A 19,959-nucleotide genomic window follows, 5' to 3' on the forward strand; every position below is an offset into this window, starting at 1 on the left:
GGTGCTGAACTCTCTCAGCTTTTGCTTGTCTGTAAAGGTTTTAATTTCTCCATCAAATCTGAATGAGATCCTTGCTGGGTAGAGTAATCTTGGTTGCAGGTTTTTCTCCTTCATCACTTTAAATATGTCCTGCCAGTCCCTTCTGGCTTGTAGAGTTTCTGCTGAGAGATCAGCTGTTAACCTTATGGGGATTCCCTTGTGTGTTATTTTTCCCTTGCTGCTTTTAATATGTTTTCTTTGTATTTAAGTTTTGACAGTTTGATTAATATGTGTCTTGTCGTATTTCTCCTTGGATTTATCCTGTATTGGACTCTCTGTGCTTCCTTGATTAACTATTTCCTTTCCCATATTAGGGAAGTTTCCAACTATAATCTCTTCAAATATTTTCTCAGTCCCTTTCTTTTTCTCTTCTTCTTCTGGAACCCCAAGAATTCGAATGTTGGTGCGTTTAATGTTGTCCCAAGAGGTCTCTGAGACTGTCCTCAGTTCTTTTCATTCTGTTTTCTTTATTCTGCTCTGCAGTAGTTATTTCCACTATTTTATCTTGCAGGTCATTTATCCGTTCTTCTACCTCAGTTATTCTGCTATTGATCCCATCTAGAGTATTTTTAATTTCATGTATTGTGTTGTTCTTCGTTGTTTGTTTCATCTTTAGTTCTTCTAGGTCCTTGTTAAATGTTCTTGCATTTTGTCCATTCTATTTTCAAGATTTTGGATCATCTTTACTATCAGTATTATGAAATCTTTTTCAGGTAGACTGCCTATTTCCTCTTCATTTGTTAGGTCTGGTGGGTTTTTATCTTGCTCCTTCATCTGCTGTGTGTTTTTTCTGTCTTCTCATTTTGCTTATCTTACTGTGTTTGGGGTCTCCTTTTTTGCAGGCTGCAGGTTCGTAGTTCCCATTGTTTTTGGTGTCTGTCCCCAGTGTCTAAGGTTGGTTCAGTGGGTTGTGTAGGCTTCCTGGTGGGGGGGGACTAGCGCCTGAGTTCTGGTGGATGAGGCCGGATCTTGTTTTTCTGGTGGGCAGGTCCACGTCTGGTGGTGTGTTTTGGGGTGTCTGTGGACTTATTACGATTTTAGGCAGCCTCTCTGCTAATGGGTGGGGTTGTGTTCCTCTCTTGCTAGGTGTTTGGCATAGGATGTCCAGCACTGTAGCTTGCTGGTCATTGAGTGAAGCTGGGTGCTGGTATTGAGATAGAGATCTCTGGGACATTTTCGCCGTTTGATATTATGTGGAGCTGGGAGATCTCTTGTGGACCAGTGTCCTGAAGTTGGCTCTCCCACCTCAGAGGCACAGCACTGACTCCTGGCTGCAGCACTAGGAGCCTTTCATCCACATGGCTCAGAATAAAAGGGAGAAAAACTAGAAAGAAAGAATTAGTATAAGTAGAAAGAAAGAAAGAAAGGAGGGAGGGAGCGAGTGAGGAAGGAAGGAAGGAGGGAAGGAAGGAAGAAAAAAAGAAAGAAAGAAGGTAAAGATATAATATAATAAAGTTATTAAAATAAAAAAATAATTATTAAGCAAAAAATGAAAAAAACAAAAAAGAAAAGGACAGATAGAACCCTAGGACAAATGGTGGAAGCAAAGCTATACATACAAAGTCTCACACATACACACTCAGAAAAAGAGGAAAAGGGGAAAAAATCATAAAACTTGCTCTCAAAGTCCACCTCCTCAATTTGGGATGATTCGTTTTCTATTCATGTATTCCACAGATTCAGGGTACATCAAATTGATTGTGGAGCTTTAATCCGCTGCCTCTGAGGCTGCTGGGAGAGATTTTCCTTTCTCTTCTTTGTTCTCACATCCCCCAGGGGCTCAGCTTTGGATTTGGCCCCGCCTCTGCACGTAGGTCGCCGGAGGGTGTCTGTTCTTCGCTCAGACGGGGACGGGGTTAAAGGAGCCGCTGATTAGGGGTCTCTGGCTCACTCAGGCCGGGGTGGGGGGGGGAGGGAGGGGCACGGACTGAGGGGCGGGCCTGCGGCTGCACGCGTGACGTTGCACCAGCCTGAGGCGCTGCGTGCATTCTCCTGCGGAAGTTGTCCCTGGATCCTGGGACGCTGGCAGTGGCGGGCTGGACAAGCTCCCCAGAAGGCGGTGTGTGGATAGTGACCTGTGCTCTCACACGGGCTTTTTTGGTGGCGGCAGCAGCAGCCTTAGCGTCTCATGCCCGTCTCTGGGGTCTGCGCTTTTAGTCGCGGCTCGCGCCAGTCTCTGGAGCTCCTTCAAGCAGCGCTCTTAATCCCCTCTCCTCGCGCACCAGGAAACAAAGAGGCAAGAAAAAGTCCCTTGTTTCTTTGGCAGCTCCAGACTTTTCCCGGACTCCCTCCTGGCTAGCCGTGGCGCACTGACCCCCTGCAGGCTGTGTTCACGCCGCCAACCCCAGTCCTCTCCCTGCACTCCGACCGAAGCCCGAGCCTCAGCTCGCAGCTCCGCCCGCCCCGGCGGATGAGCAGACAAGCCTCTCGGACTGGTGAGTGCCGGTCGGCCCCGATCCTCTGTGCGGGAATCTCTCCGCTTTGCCCCCGCACCCCTGTTGCTGTGCTCTCCTCCGCGGCTCCGAGGCTTTCCCCCTGCGCCACCCGCAGTCTCCGCCCGCGAAGGGGCTTCCTAGTGTGTGGAAAACTTTCCTCCCTCACGGCTCCTTCCCACTGGTGCAGGTCCCGTCCCTATCCTTTTGTCTCTATTATTTTCTCTTTTGCCCTACCCAGGTTCGTGGGGGGTTTGTTGCCTTTTGGGAGGTCTGAGGTCTTCTGCCAGCGTTCAGTAGGTGTTCTGTAGGAGTTGTTCCACGTGTAGATGTATTTCTGGTGTATCTGTGGGGAGGAAGGTGATCTCCGCGTCTTACTCTTCCGCCATCTTCCCAGAAGTCCCGAATTTAACATTTAAATAAGTAGACTGTGTAAAGCAGCTTGCTCTCCCTAATGGGGGTGGGCTTCACACAATCAGTTGATGCTCTGAGTAGCACAAAAGGCTGACCCTCTCCTGAATAAGGGAGAATTCCACTTATTGACTGCCTTTAAGCTGGATTATCATTATTTCCCCTTGCGTTTGGGTTCGAACTGAAGCTTCAGCTTTTCCTGGGTCTAGAAACTGCTGGCCTTTGGAACAGAAGTACACCATCAGCTCTGCTGGGTCTCCAGCTTGCTGACTGCAGATCTTAGGACTTGTCAGTCACCATAATCATGTGAGCCAATTTCTTATAATAATTCACTCTTCTCTAGATTGATCTATCTATCTACCTATCTATCTATACTATTGGTTCTGTTTCTCTGGAGAACCTTGATTAATACGCCCATAAATCTTCTTGTTGTTGTTGAAGAAATTGGATTGTATTTCCCATAGTTTCCATTGTCCACTGGAGTTTGCATCCTGGTCTTGTCATTTAACATGTTCCTCTGTCCTTTAAGTTTCCTGTAAATTGGATCTAATGAAAACCTGATTGACATTGGCTTTTTAATTTCCAACAATTGTTTTTTAGTTTTTTACAAGAGAACAAATCCACACTTTTATTTATTTACTTTCAATAAGTTTAAGTCCTTGAAGGGTACAGCATCACATGGATTCTGTGTCCAATAGCCTTAGCAGGAAGATTGCTTCGGAATTTAGCACAAACCATGCCAGTGTTTCCATGAACATGAGTTATCTTTCCTCAGATTACTCTGGTTTTGTTAGTCTTTCCACCAGGAGTTACTGTGTTGTTCTTTGCTTTGTATACATTAGCACATCTCTTGCCTAGATAGAATTCAGTTTCATCTGGAGCATATACATCTTCAGTTTTCAAGAGAGTTGTGTGTTCCCTCTGGTTCCATAGACCCCACTTATAGCCAGCAAAAATGGCCTTGGACCACAGCCTTCCAGACATATTTGTTGCTTTAGAAGTCCTGTTCCCAGCAGGTCTCCACCGGTTCCAAGATGACTGAGCTCCAGGACAATTTTGTGAGTTGTGTTGTGTGTACTTCTATCAGGTGGTACAGAAAGTCCAATTGTGTTCTTTGTGATGTTAGTAGCCACTGATGATCATTGACTAGATGAATTCATTAGAGATTGCAAGATGCAGATATTCTAATTCTATTGTTCCTTCTTTCCATGTGTAATTCTATAAAGAGAAAATTTGCTTGTCAAGTATTGGTTACTCTGAAGTAGTATGTATAGGAAATACAGGAGTAATGATTATTTCCTTGCTCTAGTTACCAGTTTTCAAGTTTAATGAATCAGTTCGCTAGCACCCTCCAAAAGTGACAAATTAGTTGGAGTTTTTGAAAGTATTATTTTAAACACAAGGCTTAAATACATTTGATGTGTTTTAATCTGTTGCAGTTATTAACCTTAGTGATGTTCAAATTAACCATTCTTGGCCAGTGAGAGTTTATTCTAGAAGACTCCTGAGGTTTTTCTTTTTAATTAATTAATTACATATTTTTGGCTGCGTTGGGTATTCACTGCTGTGCGCGGGCTTTCTCTAGCTGCAGCGAACGGGGGGCTACTCTTGGTTGTGGTGCACGGGCTTCTCATTGCAGTGGCTTCGTTTGTTGCAGAGCACGGGCTCTAGGCATACAGGCTTCAGTAGTTGTGGCACACAGGCTCAGTAGTTGTGGCTCGCAGGCTCTAGAGCACAGGCTAAGTAGTTGTGGCTCATAGGCTTAGTTGCTCTGTGGCATATGGGATCTTCCCGGACCAGGGATCGAACCCGTGTCCCCTGCATTGGCAGGCGGATTCTTTTTTTTTTTTGCGGTACGCGGGCCTCTCGCTGTTGTGGCCTCTCCCATTGTGGAGCACAGGCTCTGGACGCGCAGGCTCAGCGGCCATGGCTCATGGGCCCAGCCGCTCCGCGGCATGTGGGATCTTCCTGGACCAGGACACGAACCCATGTCCCCTGCATCGGCAGGCGGACTCTCAACCACTGCGCCACCAGGGAAGCCCATGGCTGGCGGATTCTTAACCACTGAGCCATCAGGGAAGTCCCTCCTGAGTTCTTTTGATATGAACCTGGTAGTCTCTGGAATCAGCCACTTCTCCAAGGAGCTCGAGTTCCTTTTAATGAGGAATGATCTGTAGAAAACACAATCTGGCCACTAGGGTTCTCCCTGCTCCATGTGTCTAAAACAAAATGAGCTCAGAGTAGACCTCCCTTCCTGACTCTTGGACTGAAGAGTTCATATAGAAAGTCACTTTACCCTACAGACAAAAAGTTACCCAATTTTTAAGGGTTATGTAGGAAAGTGATAAGAAGTGGAGAGAACTGGCGTAGATTCTGGACAGACACCTACGGTTTATGATTCCTGCCAGAAAAATCTAGTCTTTCTGATCTGAAAACAGCTTGAGGCAGAAATTAACTATGGCATCCCTGGGTAGTGGAGACAATGTAAGGGGTGATTCCATAGTCTACCTAGGCCACCCTCAGGGTCTACATGGCTCCAGATTCTGCCAAGCTGATATCCAATTGATATGAAAAAAAAGACCACAGACTCAAAATTTAAAAATAAATCTTTGTTATTTCCAACAATTGCATGGCAATAAGGGAGGAGGGAAATGCTCACTAGCCAGTAGCCAAAGGAACATCACACCCCAGTTCCCTACCACACCAAGGTTGTATGATTCCTTTTATTCTTAAGAGGACAATCTGAGATCCTCTGGTCAGTAGGGAAGTTGTAGCCTCAGGACTTTCAGGTAAGGAGAAGAGGGTCTCCTGACACTTAGGAAGCAGAGATAAAATTTTGTGATACTTATCAGGGAAGAAGAAAGTGGGCCTTATTTATAATTGTAAGTTTAAAAAGGTAAAAAATGCTACTTTAAAAAGGGACTGAAACATGCATTTGAATGGGATCACATTGTTAGTCCTGTAAAATATTAAGGACTCCTCATTTTGTGGAGACTTCAACTCTCTTTCTGTCACTACAACCATTTACTCTCTCTTATTGTGGAGGGGCTGATTTTATCTTCCTTGATCAATAAGACCTTGCAAAGACACTGGCATTTCATTTCTTTTTCCCTTTCCTTTTTAAGGGATTTAACTTTGGAATCTTCCGAAGGATGTTTGGCGAATGCCAGATCCCCAGAATTTGGGGGATTTTTCTTTGTTTTAAACAAAAATTGTACCTGATTCTTCTTGTTCATGTCAGTGACCATCTAATCACAGAGTCGAACATTTTCTCCCCTATACAGAAAAATAAACTAAGCATGCTTTACAATAAAATCTGTCTTTTCTGATAGAAACCTGAGTCACTGAAAATAAGAGAAACAACTAGAAGCAAAGTAGAGTAATCCCTGGGGTTTGGACTATTTTCACAAGGGTTATGAAATTTTATTCAAGTTTGTTGCTCCGTTTTGCACCTCTGCAATAAAAGCATAATGACAACCAGTACATAAGGGGTTAGCTTGACAAAGTAGACTTCCTTGTGTTAATTTTTAAGTTTATTTTCTTACTATATCTGTCTATAGGCAGATACAGATAGATGTATGAAAATGTTCTTGCCTGTAAAATTTGTATTCATAAATGTGTTGCCGATGTATCACTTGGGTCTGTACGCATACCAATTAGCGTGACTACTTCCATCTTAAAATCAAATCTAAAAAACAAAATTTATTTTATATACATATGTATATATATAAAGGACTGTGGGTTGTATACAAACTATGGCAAATACTTGTACAAATCTGTCTTTTTTAAAAATAAATTTATTTATTTGTTTATTTTTGGCTGTGTTGGGTTTTCGTTGCTGTGCACGGGCTTTCTCTAGTTGCCACGAGCGGGGGCTGCTCTTCGTTACAGTGAGTGGGCTTCTCATTGTGGTGGCTTCACTTGTTACAGAGCACGGGCTCTAGGCACGCGGGCTTCAGTAGTTGTGGCTCGCGGGCTGTAGAGCACAGGCTCAGTAGTTGTGGCGCACAGGTTTAGTTGCTCCGCGGCATGTGGGATCTTCCCAGACCAGGGCTCGAACCCGTGTCCCCTGCATTGGCAGGTGGATTCTTAACCACTGCTCCACCACGGAAGTCCTTGCAAATCTGTCTTGATGTAAAGGAAAAGCAAAATCTGTATAACATTATTACTACTTGAATGCCTCCGTGACTGATTTTTTTTTTTCATTTTAAATATAAACTTTTTTGTGGAAGAAAAAAAAAAAGACCTTGCATTAGATAACTGCCCCTTCACCCTTGCTCTGATACACTGATATATTGCCCCTTCACAAGACTTTCTGATTAGATCTCTCTTTTGTTCTTCTCACTAAGCAGGAAAACCAGTTTAGGCCCTCTTATAACCAGAAAGGATCTCACTGTCCAGGATGCAATAGGGAGCTTCTTAATAACCTCGGTCACCTCACTTTCTTAGGTTTGACCCACAGTTAGACTCCCCAAATTTCAGATCCTTCCTCCTTATCTGCAGAGCTATCTCATCAGAGGAGCGTGTGATCCTCATAGATCACCTCCAAGAACACAAGTCCCAGAAATAGGTGAATGACACTCAGGCACCTGAGCAATTAGGAGGGTGGGTTCTGGCATCAGATTGCCTGGGATCAACTTCTAGCCCCATCACTTGCCAGCTGAGTGACCTCAGCCAAGTATTTAACTCAGTTTTGTGTTAGCATCCTCTGAACTGGTGATTATATTAATTCTCTACCTTGTATAACTGCTATGAAGAATAAGCCAAACACTGTATGAAAAATTCTTAGCATGACGTTTTAAGTTCTGGTATATAAAATGTTCAGTAAATGATATCTGTTCTTATTATCTTTCACGCGGCAATGTAGTCTTCTGAAACAGAAACACTTCAACATCTCTGGACAGAATATTCCAGCCTTAGTTGTTGTTACTCATCAGTATTGCTTTGATATTGGATTGCATTCTTTTGTTTGAATTAATAACCTTCTTTGTTTCTAGAAAAGAAGGTTTGGCTTCTGGTTTTACTTTCTAGAAATCTTTAAGGGGCCAAACCATCCTGCCCATTGTAGAGGGGGAATCCCTCCATCAGACACCTGGTATGGGAGAGTCCTCACTCGTGTTTAGTGTGATCTTGCCTGTGCAGAGCCGGTTTAATAAACCCTTCTCCTCCCCCTGCCCCCACCAACGCAGACTTGCTGTTCCTGATATCAGGAAGTGGCAGCATCGCCCCACTCAGTCACCTGTGATTTCTCTCTCACTCAGAACTGGAATCCAGGCTTGTCGGCCCTCACTGACATCGCTTTGTTTCCAGATGCCATTTTCTTTCACCTAGGTTTGGGGTAATAGCCTCCTTCATTAGTCACCTACATCTGCCTGCAGTCTTACCTCTTTCAAGTTCACTGCTTTGGCCATAAGAAGGTTATTTCAGTGGATGGTGAAGGTCTAGGTCAGACTGGAAACTGAAGAGGAAAACGAAAATGGAGACAGTGAATGCAGGGAACACATAAGGAGCTTACCTGAGAGCCGAGGAGAGAATGGAGATAAAACAGGTTTTCCAGAATGATCAGCAGGAAAATTCCTTAAAACAAACATGATTATGGCCAGGGGGACAGGGATGAAGGATGAAGAAAGCAGCCTGTGTCCCAGGATCTGGTGCGAGAAGAAAAGAAAAGATAGGGTCACTTAAGGCTTTAATTATGAAACATTTTTGTGTGTTTTTAGACATCATGATAAAAACATTTAAGTTCATTTTCTGTATTATGGTCCAAATGCATAAGTCAGCAATGTTTAGATAACATTAATAGTGAACAATATATTATTTTTTATTCCTTATAGAGGTACGAAAGGAGGATTTTTTTAAATGCTGTAACCATTAATTTTAACTTGTTTTCAGTTTCTGTACCCCAAATGAAAGGTTTTTCCCCCAAACACCAGGGCGATTTTCTGTCAGTAATTGAGCACACTGGCAGTAGCAGCTTTCACATGAATCCTCCACCCACACTTCCACAGAGGACAATAAAATGGCACTTAGAGCCTCAGAGGGCTCTGCTTCTAAACCCAAGATAAGTCTTATTCAGCCCTCCTTTCCTTAGCTTGCAAGTTCCTGTTTTGTTTTTGATAATAGACTGAGGGTTTTTTGTTTCTGTTTTTGCTTTTTCCTTTGTTGACTCTTTATAGGAACACTTGAATCTTAATTCTAGATTGAAGTTTCCCACCAGGGAATACAATCACACTTTCAATCTTGGTGTTCTACATCAAAGACCACCTTTACTGGGCTTTGTCTTCATCTCATCTGATTTTTCTGGTTTATTGCATTTATCTTTAGTTAGTGAATTAAAACGTTCCATCTGCACGATAAATCTCCCCAATGGTTAAATACTTCACAGTTTACAAAACTATTTCAATGCGTTGTTTCTCAACGCTGCTGTGAGGTAGGCTGCAAAGTTCTTTGTGGCTTCATTTTATTTTATTTTTTAACATCTTTATTGGAGTATAATTGCTTTACAATGGTGTGTTAGTTTCTGCTGTATAACAAAGTGAGTCAGCTATACATATACATATATCCCCATATCTCCTCCCTCTTGCGTCTCCCTCCCACCCTCCCTATCCCACCCCTCTAGGTGGTCACAAACCACTGAGCTGATCTTCCTGTGCTATATGGCTGCTTCCTACTAGTTATCTATTTTATGTTTGGTAGTGTATATATGTCCAGGCCACTCTCTCACTTTGTCACAGCTTACCCTTCCCCCTCCCCATATCCTCAAGTCCATGCTCTAGTAGGTCTGTGTCTTTATTCCCGTCTTACCCCTAGGTACTTCATGACCTTTTTTTTTCTTAGATTCCATATATATGTGTTAGCATACGGTGTTTGTTTTTCTCTTTCTGACTTACTTCACTCTGTATGACAGACTCTAGGTCCATCCACCTTACTACAAATAACTCAATTTCATTTCTTTTTATGGCTGAGTAATAGTCCATTGTATATATGTGCCACATCTTCTTTATCCATTCATCTGTTGATGGACACTAAGGTTGCTTCCATATCCTGACTATTGTAAATAGAGCTGCAATGAACATTTTGGTACATGACTGTTTTTGAATTGTGGTTTTCTCAGGGTATATGCCCAGTAGTGGGATTGCTGGGTCATATGGTAGTTCTATTTGTAGTTTTTTCAGGAACCTCCATACTGTTCTCCATAGTGGCTGTATCAATTTACATTCCCACCAGCAGTGCAAGAGGGTTCCCTTTCCTCCACACTCTCTCTGGCATTTATTGTTTGTAGATTTTTTGATGATGGCCATTCTGACTGGTGTGAGATGATATCTCATTGTAGTTTTGATTTGCATTTCTCTAATGATTCATGATGTTGAGCATTCTTTCATGTGTTTGTTGGCAGTCTGTATATCTTCTTTGGAGAAATGTCTGTTTAGGTCTTCTGCCCATTTTTGGATTGGGTTGTTTGTTTCTTTGTTATTGAGCTGCATGAGTTGCTTGTAAATTTTGGAGATTAATCCTTTGTCAGTTGCTTCATTTGCAAATATTTTCTCCCATTCTGAGGGTTGTCTTTTCGTCTTGTTTATGGTTTCCTTTGCTGTGCAAAAGCTTTTAAGTTTGTCTTCTATAACTTTAAATAAATGTCATTTATATTTAATAATTGGATAGAAGATGCAAGGATAAGTTATGAGAACATGATATCACTTAGGACACCTACATTGTTTCTAGAATTTATATGAGATAAACATAACCACTTATTCATTTTGGTTTATGTTTGATGTATTTTATTTCAGATCTTTGTCTTATGGGTGAGTGTTCATAGGACAATTTATACACTGGAATATAAGAGCATACATAGAATTCTTAACATTTGTTGTCAACCTTACATATAATTTTGAACTAAGTAGGAAACGAAAAATATGAAATATTTTTCTTTCTAGTTTATAGAAGAGCAAAGACTAACATATCTTTTAAAATGATCTCATTAATTAAAAAAATAGGGAACTGAATTGTATAATTAATACTGCAAACAGTTTGATTTGTGGTGGCATTGGGCTTATGAGTGAAATTTTCTTCATTTTATTTCAATTTATTTTAAGGCTGTTACAGCTATCATGTATGACAAATAAATAAAATTAAACTATTGAAAAAACCACAACATTATACATGATGTATATATAAATTATTTTTTCAATTAATTCTATGTTTAAAAACATTGAAAACTATTAAAGTATCTCAACATTTTTGTAATTGCATCTGAGGCTAATAATTTTCAGAGGATTGGTTATTATCATAGATAAGATTAAACCAGGTAAAGAATCTGATTGGTCGTTAATAATTGACCAATAGAAAGATGTAGCTATTATCTAAAATAAATGAAGTATTTTAATTTAGTTGTATAGCATAGAATACAGTGAATTCTCAATTAGAACAAAATTAACCCACAAATAACCAGAGTTTCCTTTGGTCAATCTTTTAAGGAGAAACAGGGAAAATCAAGAACACACGTACACTATGTGTCTATATCCGCCAACTTTTAGTATGTGTTTGGCTCTGCTAGAGACTGAGGTCAATTGTTTTGTCTAGATTTAGAAAAATTTTTATGAAGTTTGAAATTAAAGGTCAGTACTGAGTTAAACAAACAAAACTCAATTAAAAACGCTGATGTCCCCAAAGAAGATAAATATTTTTTACTCAGTATAAATTAAATAATGCATAGTAAGATAAACGGAATCACAAAACCACAGCAGCATTTTGTCTTTGACATGGAGTAAAGATGAGAGTTTTAGATGTAGCCTGTGGGCTCTGCAAGATATTTATTCTTTCAAATCATGTCACATTGCCTAAGCCAGTTTAGTTGAGCCAGCATTTATAGACCTTTCGCCTGGGGTAGACATTGTGCCAGGAGCTAGAGACTCCAAAATCCTCAAAGTTGGTCCCTTTCCATACTGCCCTACTCCCCTGGAATCGAGCAATGGTATTTTGTTTGCTTAGCCATTTAAACAAGCGAGAAATGTTATGGAAAAGATGTAAAACATAAAGTATGTTTAATGAATAATTAGAAAACAAATGCAGGTATAATCACCCCACTAAGTCAAGAAATAATACAAACAGTAGTGTGATCACTTCCCAGAGTAAGGGATAAGACAACGCTAGCATCCCCAAAGCACCTACTACTCCCTGTGACCTTTGCCAGTAACATCCCTTTTCATCTCCCCTGGAAGTAACTTCACCTGATTTTATAGTAATTACTTCTTTGTTCTTCTTTCTAGTCTTTCAAACCTTCTCCATGTGCATCTCCTCAATAATGTAGTTTAGTTTTGCTTCCTTTTGAACTTTATGTAAATGCAAACATATTGTCCATATTATTTTTTTCTTGTTTCTGTCATTAAACGTTGTTACATTCATCCACGTTGCTCCATGTAGTTTATCCACTGTAATTGTTCTTTACCACAATTTTACTTATCCGTTCTACTTTTTTTTTTGTAAATTAACTATTTATTTTTGGCTGCATTGGGTCTTCGTTGCTCTGTGTGGGCTTTCTCTAGTTGCATCAAGCGGGGGCTACTCTTCATTGCGGTGCCCGCGCTTCTCATTGCAGTAGCTTCTCTTGTTGTGGAGCACAGGCTCTAGGAGTGCGGGCTCAGTAGTTGTGGCTCACGGGCTCTAGAGCGCAGGCTCAGTAGCTGTGGCACACGGGCTTTGTTGCTCCGTGGCATGTGGGATCTTCCTAGACCAGGGCTCAAACCCATGTCCCCTGCGTTGGCAGGCAGATTCTTAACTACTGCGCCACCAGGGAGGTCCCATTCTACTGTTGATGGAAATTAAAACTGGGTCCATTTTGAGGCTCTTATGAACTGTGCTTACTCTTGACATATCCCGTGGTTCTCATATGTGTGAGTTTCAGTCTTAGGTGTATACCCTGGGGTAGAACTGGGTGGGCGTATCTTTCACTTTATGTGTCAGACTGTTTTCAAAGTCGTTGTACTAATTCACATTTCCAATGCAATGTATGAGAGTGTGCTCATTATAGAACAGTGGTGTGTGTGCTGTGCTCCACATAGCATCCTTCAGGGGCTGCAGAATAGGGAAGGGTAGGAGTTGGCCAAGTTCTGTGTCCCTCCCCACCCCCAGTTCATTCAGTGCAGTTGTCGTGTTTTCCATATTGAACATCAGCAATCTTTTACTGGAAAAATAGTTTGCATGACTTAAAAGGAAACGGATTGAAAATAATTGATTTGGAAGACAAATTATATACCTAAAACATTAGAGGCTCAATAAATGTCGAATGTTGAATGATGAACAAATGAATGAATGACAAAAAACACACTGAATGAATAGATTTTCAGAAATGAAGGTTATAAGAGAATATCTAGTTCTTTCCAGCTATGGCCTTTGTTCACAGGGAGATAGGCAACAGGTAAAGGTTATGTGAAGAGCAGGGATTTGTCTTTGCTTTTATTTCAATTTTCCAATAATCCAGAGAGGAACAAAGAGAGTAGTGTGAGTTAGAGAGAAGAGAAAGAAAGAGGATAGAGACGGAGATACAGAGAAAGATGAGAGGAAGGACGGAAAAGTGAAGGAAAAGGGTAGTTCTTTTTCTCTACAAGTCATGCTCTTCCATTTTGCTGAGTAGGTTCCCAGAGCACAATCTGAAAACCAGGTGACCATCATGAACTCCCCTTTCTTGGTCTCATCGCAGCTCAGTTTCTCCACCTTTGAGTTATTTTGCTCTTGATGCTTCTTGGTAGCTTGCGTTTGTGTTAGTCTGGAGTACCTCACCACATCCCATTGGTCTCCCCAGCTGCCCTTTGGCAGGTCATTACAACTCCCTTAAACACAGCTACAAGAACTTACCCATGACTGGGTCTCAGGGTGCGTAAGGAGGCCAAGGGCCTCCAGAAACTGTCCCCACTCTTGATGTCCTACTTGTTGACGTCCTTCACCACAATTAGCTTGTAGGCTCTTTTAGTTCAGACAACTCATATATAAGTATATATGCCTGCTACACACTTATATAATCCTTGATGCTATATCAACCAAAAAGGAAAACACTCAAGAATCTGGGGAGCCTTTTATTCCAAAAATGACTAGCTAAAAGGAATGTGATCTTCTTAATAACGTTTGTCCTCATTTTATTCAAAGTGCTTGTATAATTTAAATTCTATTGGTGATGAGAGTGGTGAGTTACCTGAAAGTAATCAATACTATCTACTTTAACTTTTCTCTTTTCTTTAAGGCTCTATTTCAAGTTCTTTCACTTGTAGGTATACACGTTTTCCAATTTCAATAGAGGCTTTTCTTCTCTTTAGAAAAAACTCACATAATTTTTTAAGGTTAATATTAATATGGAATTCAAACCCATTCATATGGTAATTCTATCATTCAAATTTATGACTGTAATTGAGAATCTTATATTATTTGATCTAAGGATAATCAAAATGAATAGAGCTATGGTCAGATCAAAGTGGGTTTTCAACACATGCAACACCAAAACTAAATGGGGTAATTTAATACTGCCTAATGTAATATTCAATATTCATGGAGCGCTTCCCTCAATTTTCTCAGATGAAGTTATTATTCTCTCTAAAGGACAAATCTGAATAAAGAAACCACCACAGATGCTATTGCATATCAGCTTTAACACCTAGAAATTCTTACCATATGTGAATCACTTTTCAAAGACATTCATTCATTCATTCTATAATCACTTGTAGAGTGTCTATTCGGCACTGTGTTAGGCAGTGAGAATACAAAAGCAAATGAAAAGAAAACAAGAAATGATTGGTCCCTTCCTGATTGTTTCGGTGGCAAAGAATTGAGAAAAGAGACCTACAGGAGAAGTGAGACAATTAAAATTACTAAATAGTGGGATACACGCTATGATTGAGGTAAATGGAAGGTAAAATGGGAATTTGGGGGTAAGGAGAGCATATGGCAATGATGGGTGAGATTTGGGAAGACTTCCTAGAGCGGCTGAATCTGAAAAATAGTAAGACCCAGGCAAAGGTAGCCTGCAAGGATTCCAAACAGAAGTGGGCAGGAAATGCAAAAATCCAGAAGTAAGAAAGAGCATCTTGTGGTTCTAGAATTGCAAGGGGCTTACTATGACTAGAGATTATATGAGAGCTGGAGAATGATAAGAGATAAGGCTGGAGAGATGAGTAGATACCGTATCATATCATCATAAAAGACACCTGTAGGCCATTGTAGTGGGTTGAGAAGTATTCCCCCCAAAATTCATATTTACCTGGAACCTCAGAATGTGAGGTTATTTAGAAATAGGGTCTTTGCTGATGTAATTAGTTAAGGATCTCAGATGAAGTCATTCTGGATTTAGGGTGGGTCCTGAAACCAGTGACTGGTGTCCTTATAAGAAGAGGAGAGGACTCAGACACACAGAAAAGAAGGCCATGTGAAGATGAAGGTAGAGTTTGGAATGATGCAGCTCAAGCCAAGGAATGCCAAAGATTGCCAGGAGTCATCAGAATCTAGAAAAAGGTGAGGAAGTATTCTTCCCAAGAGATTTCAGAGGAAGCATGGCCGTGCCAACATCTTGATTTTGGACTTCTAGCCTCCAGAACTGTAAAAGAATAAACTTCCATGGTTTTAAGTCATGAAGTTTGTGGTAATCTGTTACATCAGCCCTGGGAAACGAATATAGTCATAATAAGGAGTTTGAATTGACATACAGACACCTTGACATGTCAGGTGTCAGCCTTGACATGTTCTATGAAAAGATTTAAGTAAAGAAGTGATGTTATCATATTGGTACTTTAAAAAGGTTGCTCTGGCTGCAGTGTAGAGGATGGATGTGAAGAAAGAGAGACTGAATATAGGGACACATTGGAAGGACCTAGGAAAGGGCAGCCTTAACTAGAGAAGTGAGAGAGGGGAATGAAGAGAAGTGGCTAGATTTGGAAAATATTAGAAAAGTAGACTTGACAGAACTTCATCATTATTTCTTAGATGTGAGGGTGTGTGAAGAGTCAAAAGTCAAGGACTAACTCTCAACGTACAGCCTAGCTTTCCCACAACGCATTCGAAAAAGCATCTGTTCTCATCTACAGATCCAGCTAAGGCAGAGGACATAGGGAGACATGTTTGCACCACTTGAGTTGGGTAGGTTGGGGCAATCTGACTCTCTCCTGGTATGAACAGGGAAATGCTGTTGTGAGCTTTCCCTGAAAGGTCATGCTGGATTGGTGTTAGTCTTAGTGAGCCATATATTAGCAGAAAAATCTAGTTCACAGAGGGAGGAAACAGATGAAAGCCAAAAAAATAAAAACTTAAAAAAAAATTAAAGTGAACTTGGGAGATAGAGATTTTGAGGAGATTCCTTTGAGACCTGATTATAATTCTTATAAATGCCTTCCATGAAATTATCCTTAAGCATATGATAAATCTTCTTTTTACTTGCAATATCGAGTGGCTTTTCTGTTTTGTAATCATACTATCTCATGCCATCACATCAGATCTCTGGCATGGATAACTGGATAGATGGCAGTACCATTTATCAAGAGGGAAGGATGGGAGGAAAAACAAGTTTTGAGGAAAAATTATGAGTTCAGATTTGGACATTTTGCCTTTGTGGTGCCTCTAGGACATCTAGGCAAGTCCAGTGTGGACACAGAAGACCTTATCAGAATGGTTTGGACCAGAGTTCAACGCTGGAAGCCATCTCCCAGTAAAGATTAATTGGTGCCATTTTCTTCCAGGGTAAGTGGGAAAAGAAGGCTAAGGACAGTGGGAAGTCTGACATCTGAAGGACTTCTCTATTCCAGAAAGGAAGAGGAATCTGCAGAGGAGGCTAAGAAGGAATGGCCAGAAAAGTAGAAGAATAATCAGGAAAAGTGTGAGGGTAGGGTCCAATAAGTGGAGAAAGGAAAGCATTTCAAGGAGGTCACGAGCATCAGATGCAGTGGTGAGTGCACTGTTTTTCAGTAAGGAAGAAACCGCTGCTGACTTTGGCAAGAGGAGATTTGGGGAAGTAATGGGGGTGGAGGAAAGATTATGAGTGGAAACAATAGATTATGTTTTCAGTGGGCTGGCTGTAATGAGAAGAAAAGACATACAGAGGTAACTAGAAGGGAACATAGGATAAAGGGAGGTGTCTGTTCGACTAAGATGGGAGAGACTTAAGCCTGTTGACAGACTGAAGGAAGTCAGTTGATAGAATTTAATGATAATTGAGAATCATTCATTAATGACCCAAGGTCTGTAGGAATGTGGGAGGGATAGATGCAATGCCTAGTTGAATAATTACCAACATTCACAGTGGTGAGAGGGAATGGGAATAGGGCTTTTAAAAAAAGGCAAGAATGCGGACACGCATCCCCCGCCGTCCGCAGATGGCGGCGCGGGCGCGGGCGCGGGCGGGGCGCCCGGGCCGGGGGCGCCCCCAGGGCTGGAGGCGGGCCTGCAGAAGCTGGCGCTGCGGCGGAAGAAGGTGCTGGGCGCCGAGGAGATGGAGCTGTTCAAGCTGGCGCAGGCGGCGGGCGGCGCCATGGACCCCGACGTGTGCAAGTTCCTGGTGGACGTGCTGAAGCTGAACGTGGTGCCCCTCGCCGTCTTCCAGATGCTCAGTGCATGTGCGCCGGGCAGAGGCTGGCGAGCGAGCCCCAGGACCCCGCGGCCGCGCCCCTGCTCACGCCCGGCGTGGCTGAGACCCGAGGGAGAAACAAAGCCAGCGGTGCCCTCGGCGGCGGAGGCCTGGCGCTTACAGAACGCGGCGTCCGGGAAGGATCCAGCCAGAGGATGCCCCGCCAACCCAGCGCCACCAGGCTGCCCAAGCGGGGCGGGCCGGGGAAGAGCCCCACGCGGAGCAGCACCTGAGCGGGAGGCCTCGCACGGGCCCACCGCGGGCCTCCAGCCTCGCAGGCAGGCTGCTCCTCCCGTTGGTAATAAACCTCTTTGAAAACCTGAAAAAAAGAAAAAAAAGGCAAGACTGCAGATAAATTTGTTGACGAGAGGTAAAAAGCAGCGGAATGTTTTCCTGATGATTTCTAAATTGGCTCTGGATAGTAAAATTAGGTACTAGAAGTTGAATCTGTGCAGAGGAAACGAACCAGAAAGGTAATTTGGAACTATAAATTACCTAAGAAATTCCCTACCCACCCTCCAGACTAGCTCCAAACGTGAAACAAATGTGAGTACTTGGAATCACTTAGGAAGTGACCTATAGAAGGGAAAATAACTTCTGGGGTCGCCAAAAATATATATAAACCTAAACTGGCTCTTTGTAAAGATAAATTAAAATACAAACACAGATGCACACACACACACCCATATATACACATACATGTATACACATACCACTTTAAAGTTTGAAAAAGGAGATATGGTAGAAGTCAGAAGAGTTACACAAGGATATTTTGTGCACTCCATGGTAATAAACTGAAAATCTAGAGGGAAGGAATTTTTTCTAGCAATATATAAATAACTAAAAGTTAAAAAAACTCCAAATACCAATATCATAGGAAGTATTGGACAACTTAAATCTACTGCTTAAGAAAACGTACCAGCCTCTCTTTTCTATTTGAACTGTGTTTTAGGGTAACTAAATAGTTGATAAGGGAAGAGGAATTTTAGTTAATAAATGCAGAAGGAATGATAGAATAAGAAAGTCACCATTTTTGTAAACCCTAATGAGACAGTGGCTCTAAGGAATGTTCATTAATGGCTGCTAAAACTATTAGGTGAAAGGCTGATGGGGAACTTTATAATGAATGGATCAGGCTGACAATACTTGAATTCATGCACCAATCTCAGTGTCATTGTGAGTGGAACAACTTGACATTAAGGACAATCATGTAATATGAAGTACACCTCACCACCTATAAAGAATCCTCCACACAAAAAAATTGAGCTTAAATATAATCAAGCCTTTAACTTTCAGTCTACAAAAAATAAGAAAAGAAGAGCAAGTTAAGCAATACTTAACTTGTTAAGCAATACTTAACAATCAACCAAGTCCAGAATCTGGAATATTCTGTAGGACAAACAATCATTTATTTCAACAAATAAATGGCATGGCAGGGCAGGAAGGGGTAGTTGAAAAGGTGAGAGGGCACTTTTATAAACTGAGAGAATCAAGAGACAGAACAAACAAAATACAATGCTGTAGACCTTGTTTGGATTCTGATTCAAATAAACCAATTGTAAAAGGATATTTTTAAAACAATCAGGAAATTTTTGTTAGGTATAAGGTGGCCATGGAAAGGACGCTAGAATGGGGGCTTATAGAAAAGAAAAGGAAATGGGAATAGCAGTAACAGAGGAAAATATAAAATAAAAGAAGGGCATTGAATGAACTGGTAATGATAGTGTGTGATATACTGAAGAGTATGGCCAATTTGGTTCGGTACATGGGATGTCACTGTTATTCATTGACACTGCAATCCCACGTTCAGTAATTTTTTAATAGAAACAAATGTATTAGTGTAAAGGGATATATGAACAAGGATGTTTATTGTAGCAATTTTTGGTAATAGCAGAAATCAGGACTTGTACATCCATCAACAGGTGAATGGTTGAATAGATTACATTCTGTCTATATAATGGAATATTATGCAGCTATTGAGAAGACTTACTTAGAGTTACACACATGTTGATCTAGAAAGATGTCCATGAAACATTAAGTGAAAAATGCAAGCTGCAAAGTAATGGGCATGGATTATCCCATTTATTGTAAACCATACAGAAATAAGGAGAAGAAAAAAATTCCAACATGTGTATATTTCTGTGTCAGTCAGGGTCTAGCTGTCAGAAGAGAGAAATAATATAGTTTTATATATGATAATATGATTTTATATATGATTAAATATAAAATAATGGTGAACTCGACACCAATTTGCTAACCAGATAACTGAAAGAGAACTTGGAGAACTCTAAGTTAGGAGGTGTGATGACTCTGGTTCTGCAGTTGTTGGAAAAACTATAAGTTGTATTCAGCTACTGTCTGGGGCCATGGCTGTGGCTGCAGGACTGAAGAGTATTGGTCAAGTGATTCTCATGGGGTCCATTAGCAAACTGGAAAGAAACAAGGATCCTGACAGGAAGCTAGGGAGTAAAGGAAAAATGT

At 41.2% G+C, this 19,959-nt stretch overlaps 1 protein-coding gene and 1 pseudogene across 1 annotated transcript; one reads left to right on the top strand and one right to left on the bottom strand.

The window, feature by feature from the left end:
* Positions 1–3,533: 3,533 nt before the first annotated feature.
* LOC116751096 lies at positions 3,534–3,866 on the bottom strand (annotated as a pseudogene).
* Positions 3,867–17,166: 13,300 nt separating this feature from the next.
* Positions 17,167–17,711, top strand: LOC116751097 (mitotic-spindle organizing protein 2-like). The gene is given in 2 exon segments (XM_032626559.1): positions 17,167–17,461; positions 17,464–17,711. Coding segments are annotated over 2 exon segments (543 nt in total).
* The last annotated feature ends 2,248 nt before the right edge of the window (positions 17,712–19,959 follow it).

This window comes from Phocoena sinus, chromosome 3, assembly GCF_008692025.1.
Source record: "Phocoena sinus isolate mPhoSin1 chromosome 3, mPhoSin1.pri, whole genome shotgun sequence".
Lineage (NCBI taxonomy): Eukaryota > Metazoa > Chordata > Mammalia > Artiodactyla > Phocoenidae > Phocoena > Phocoena sinus.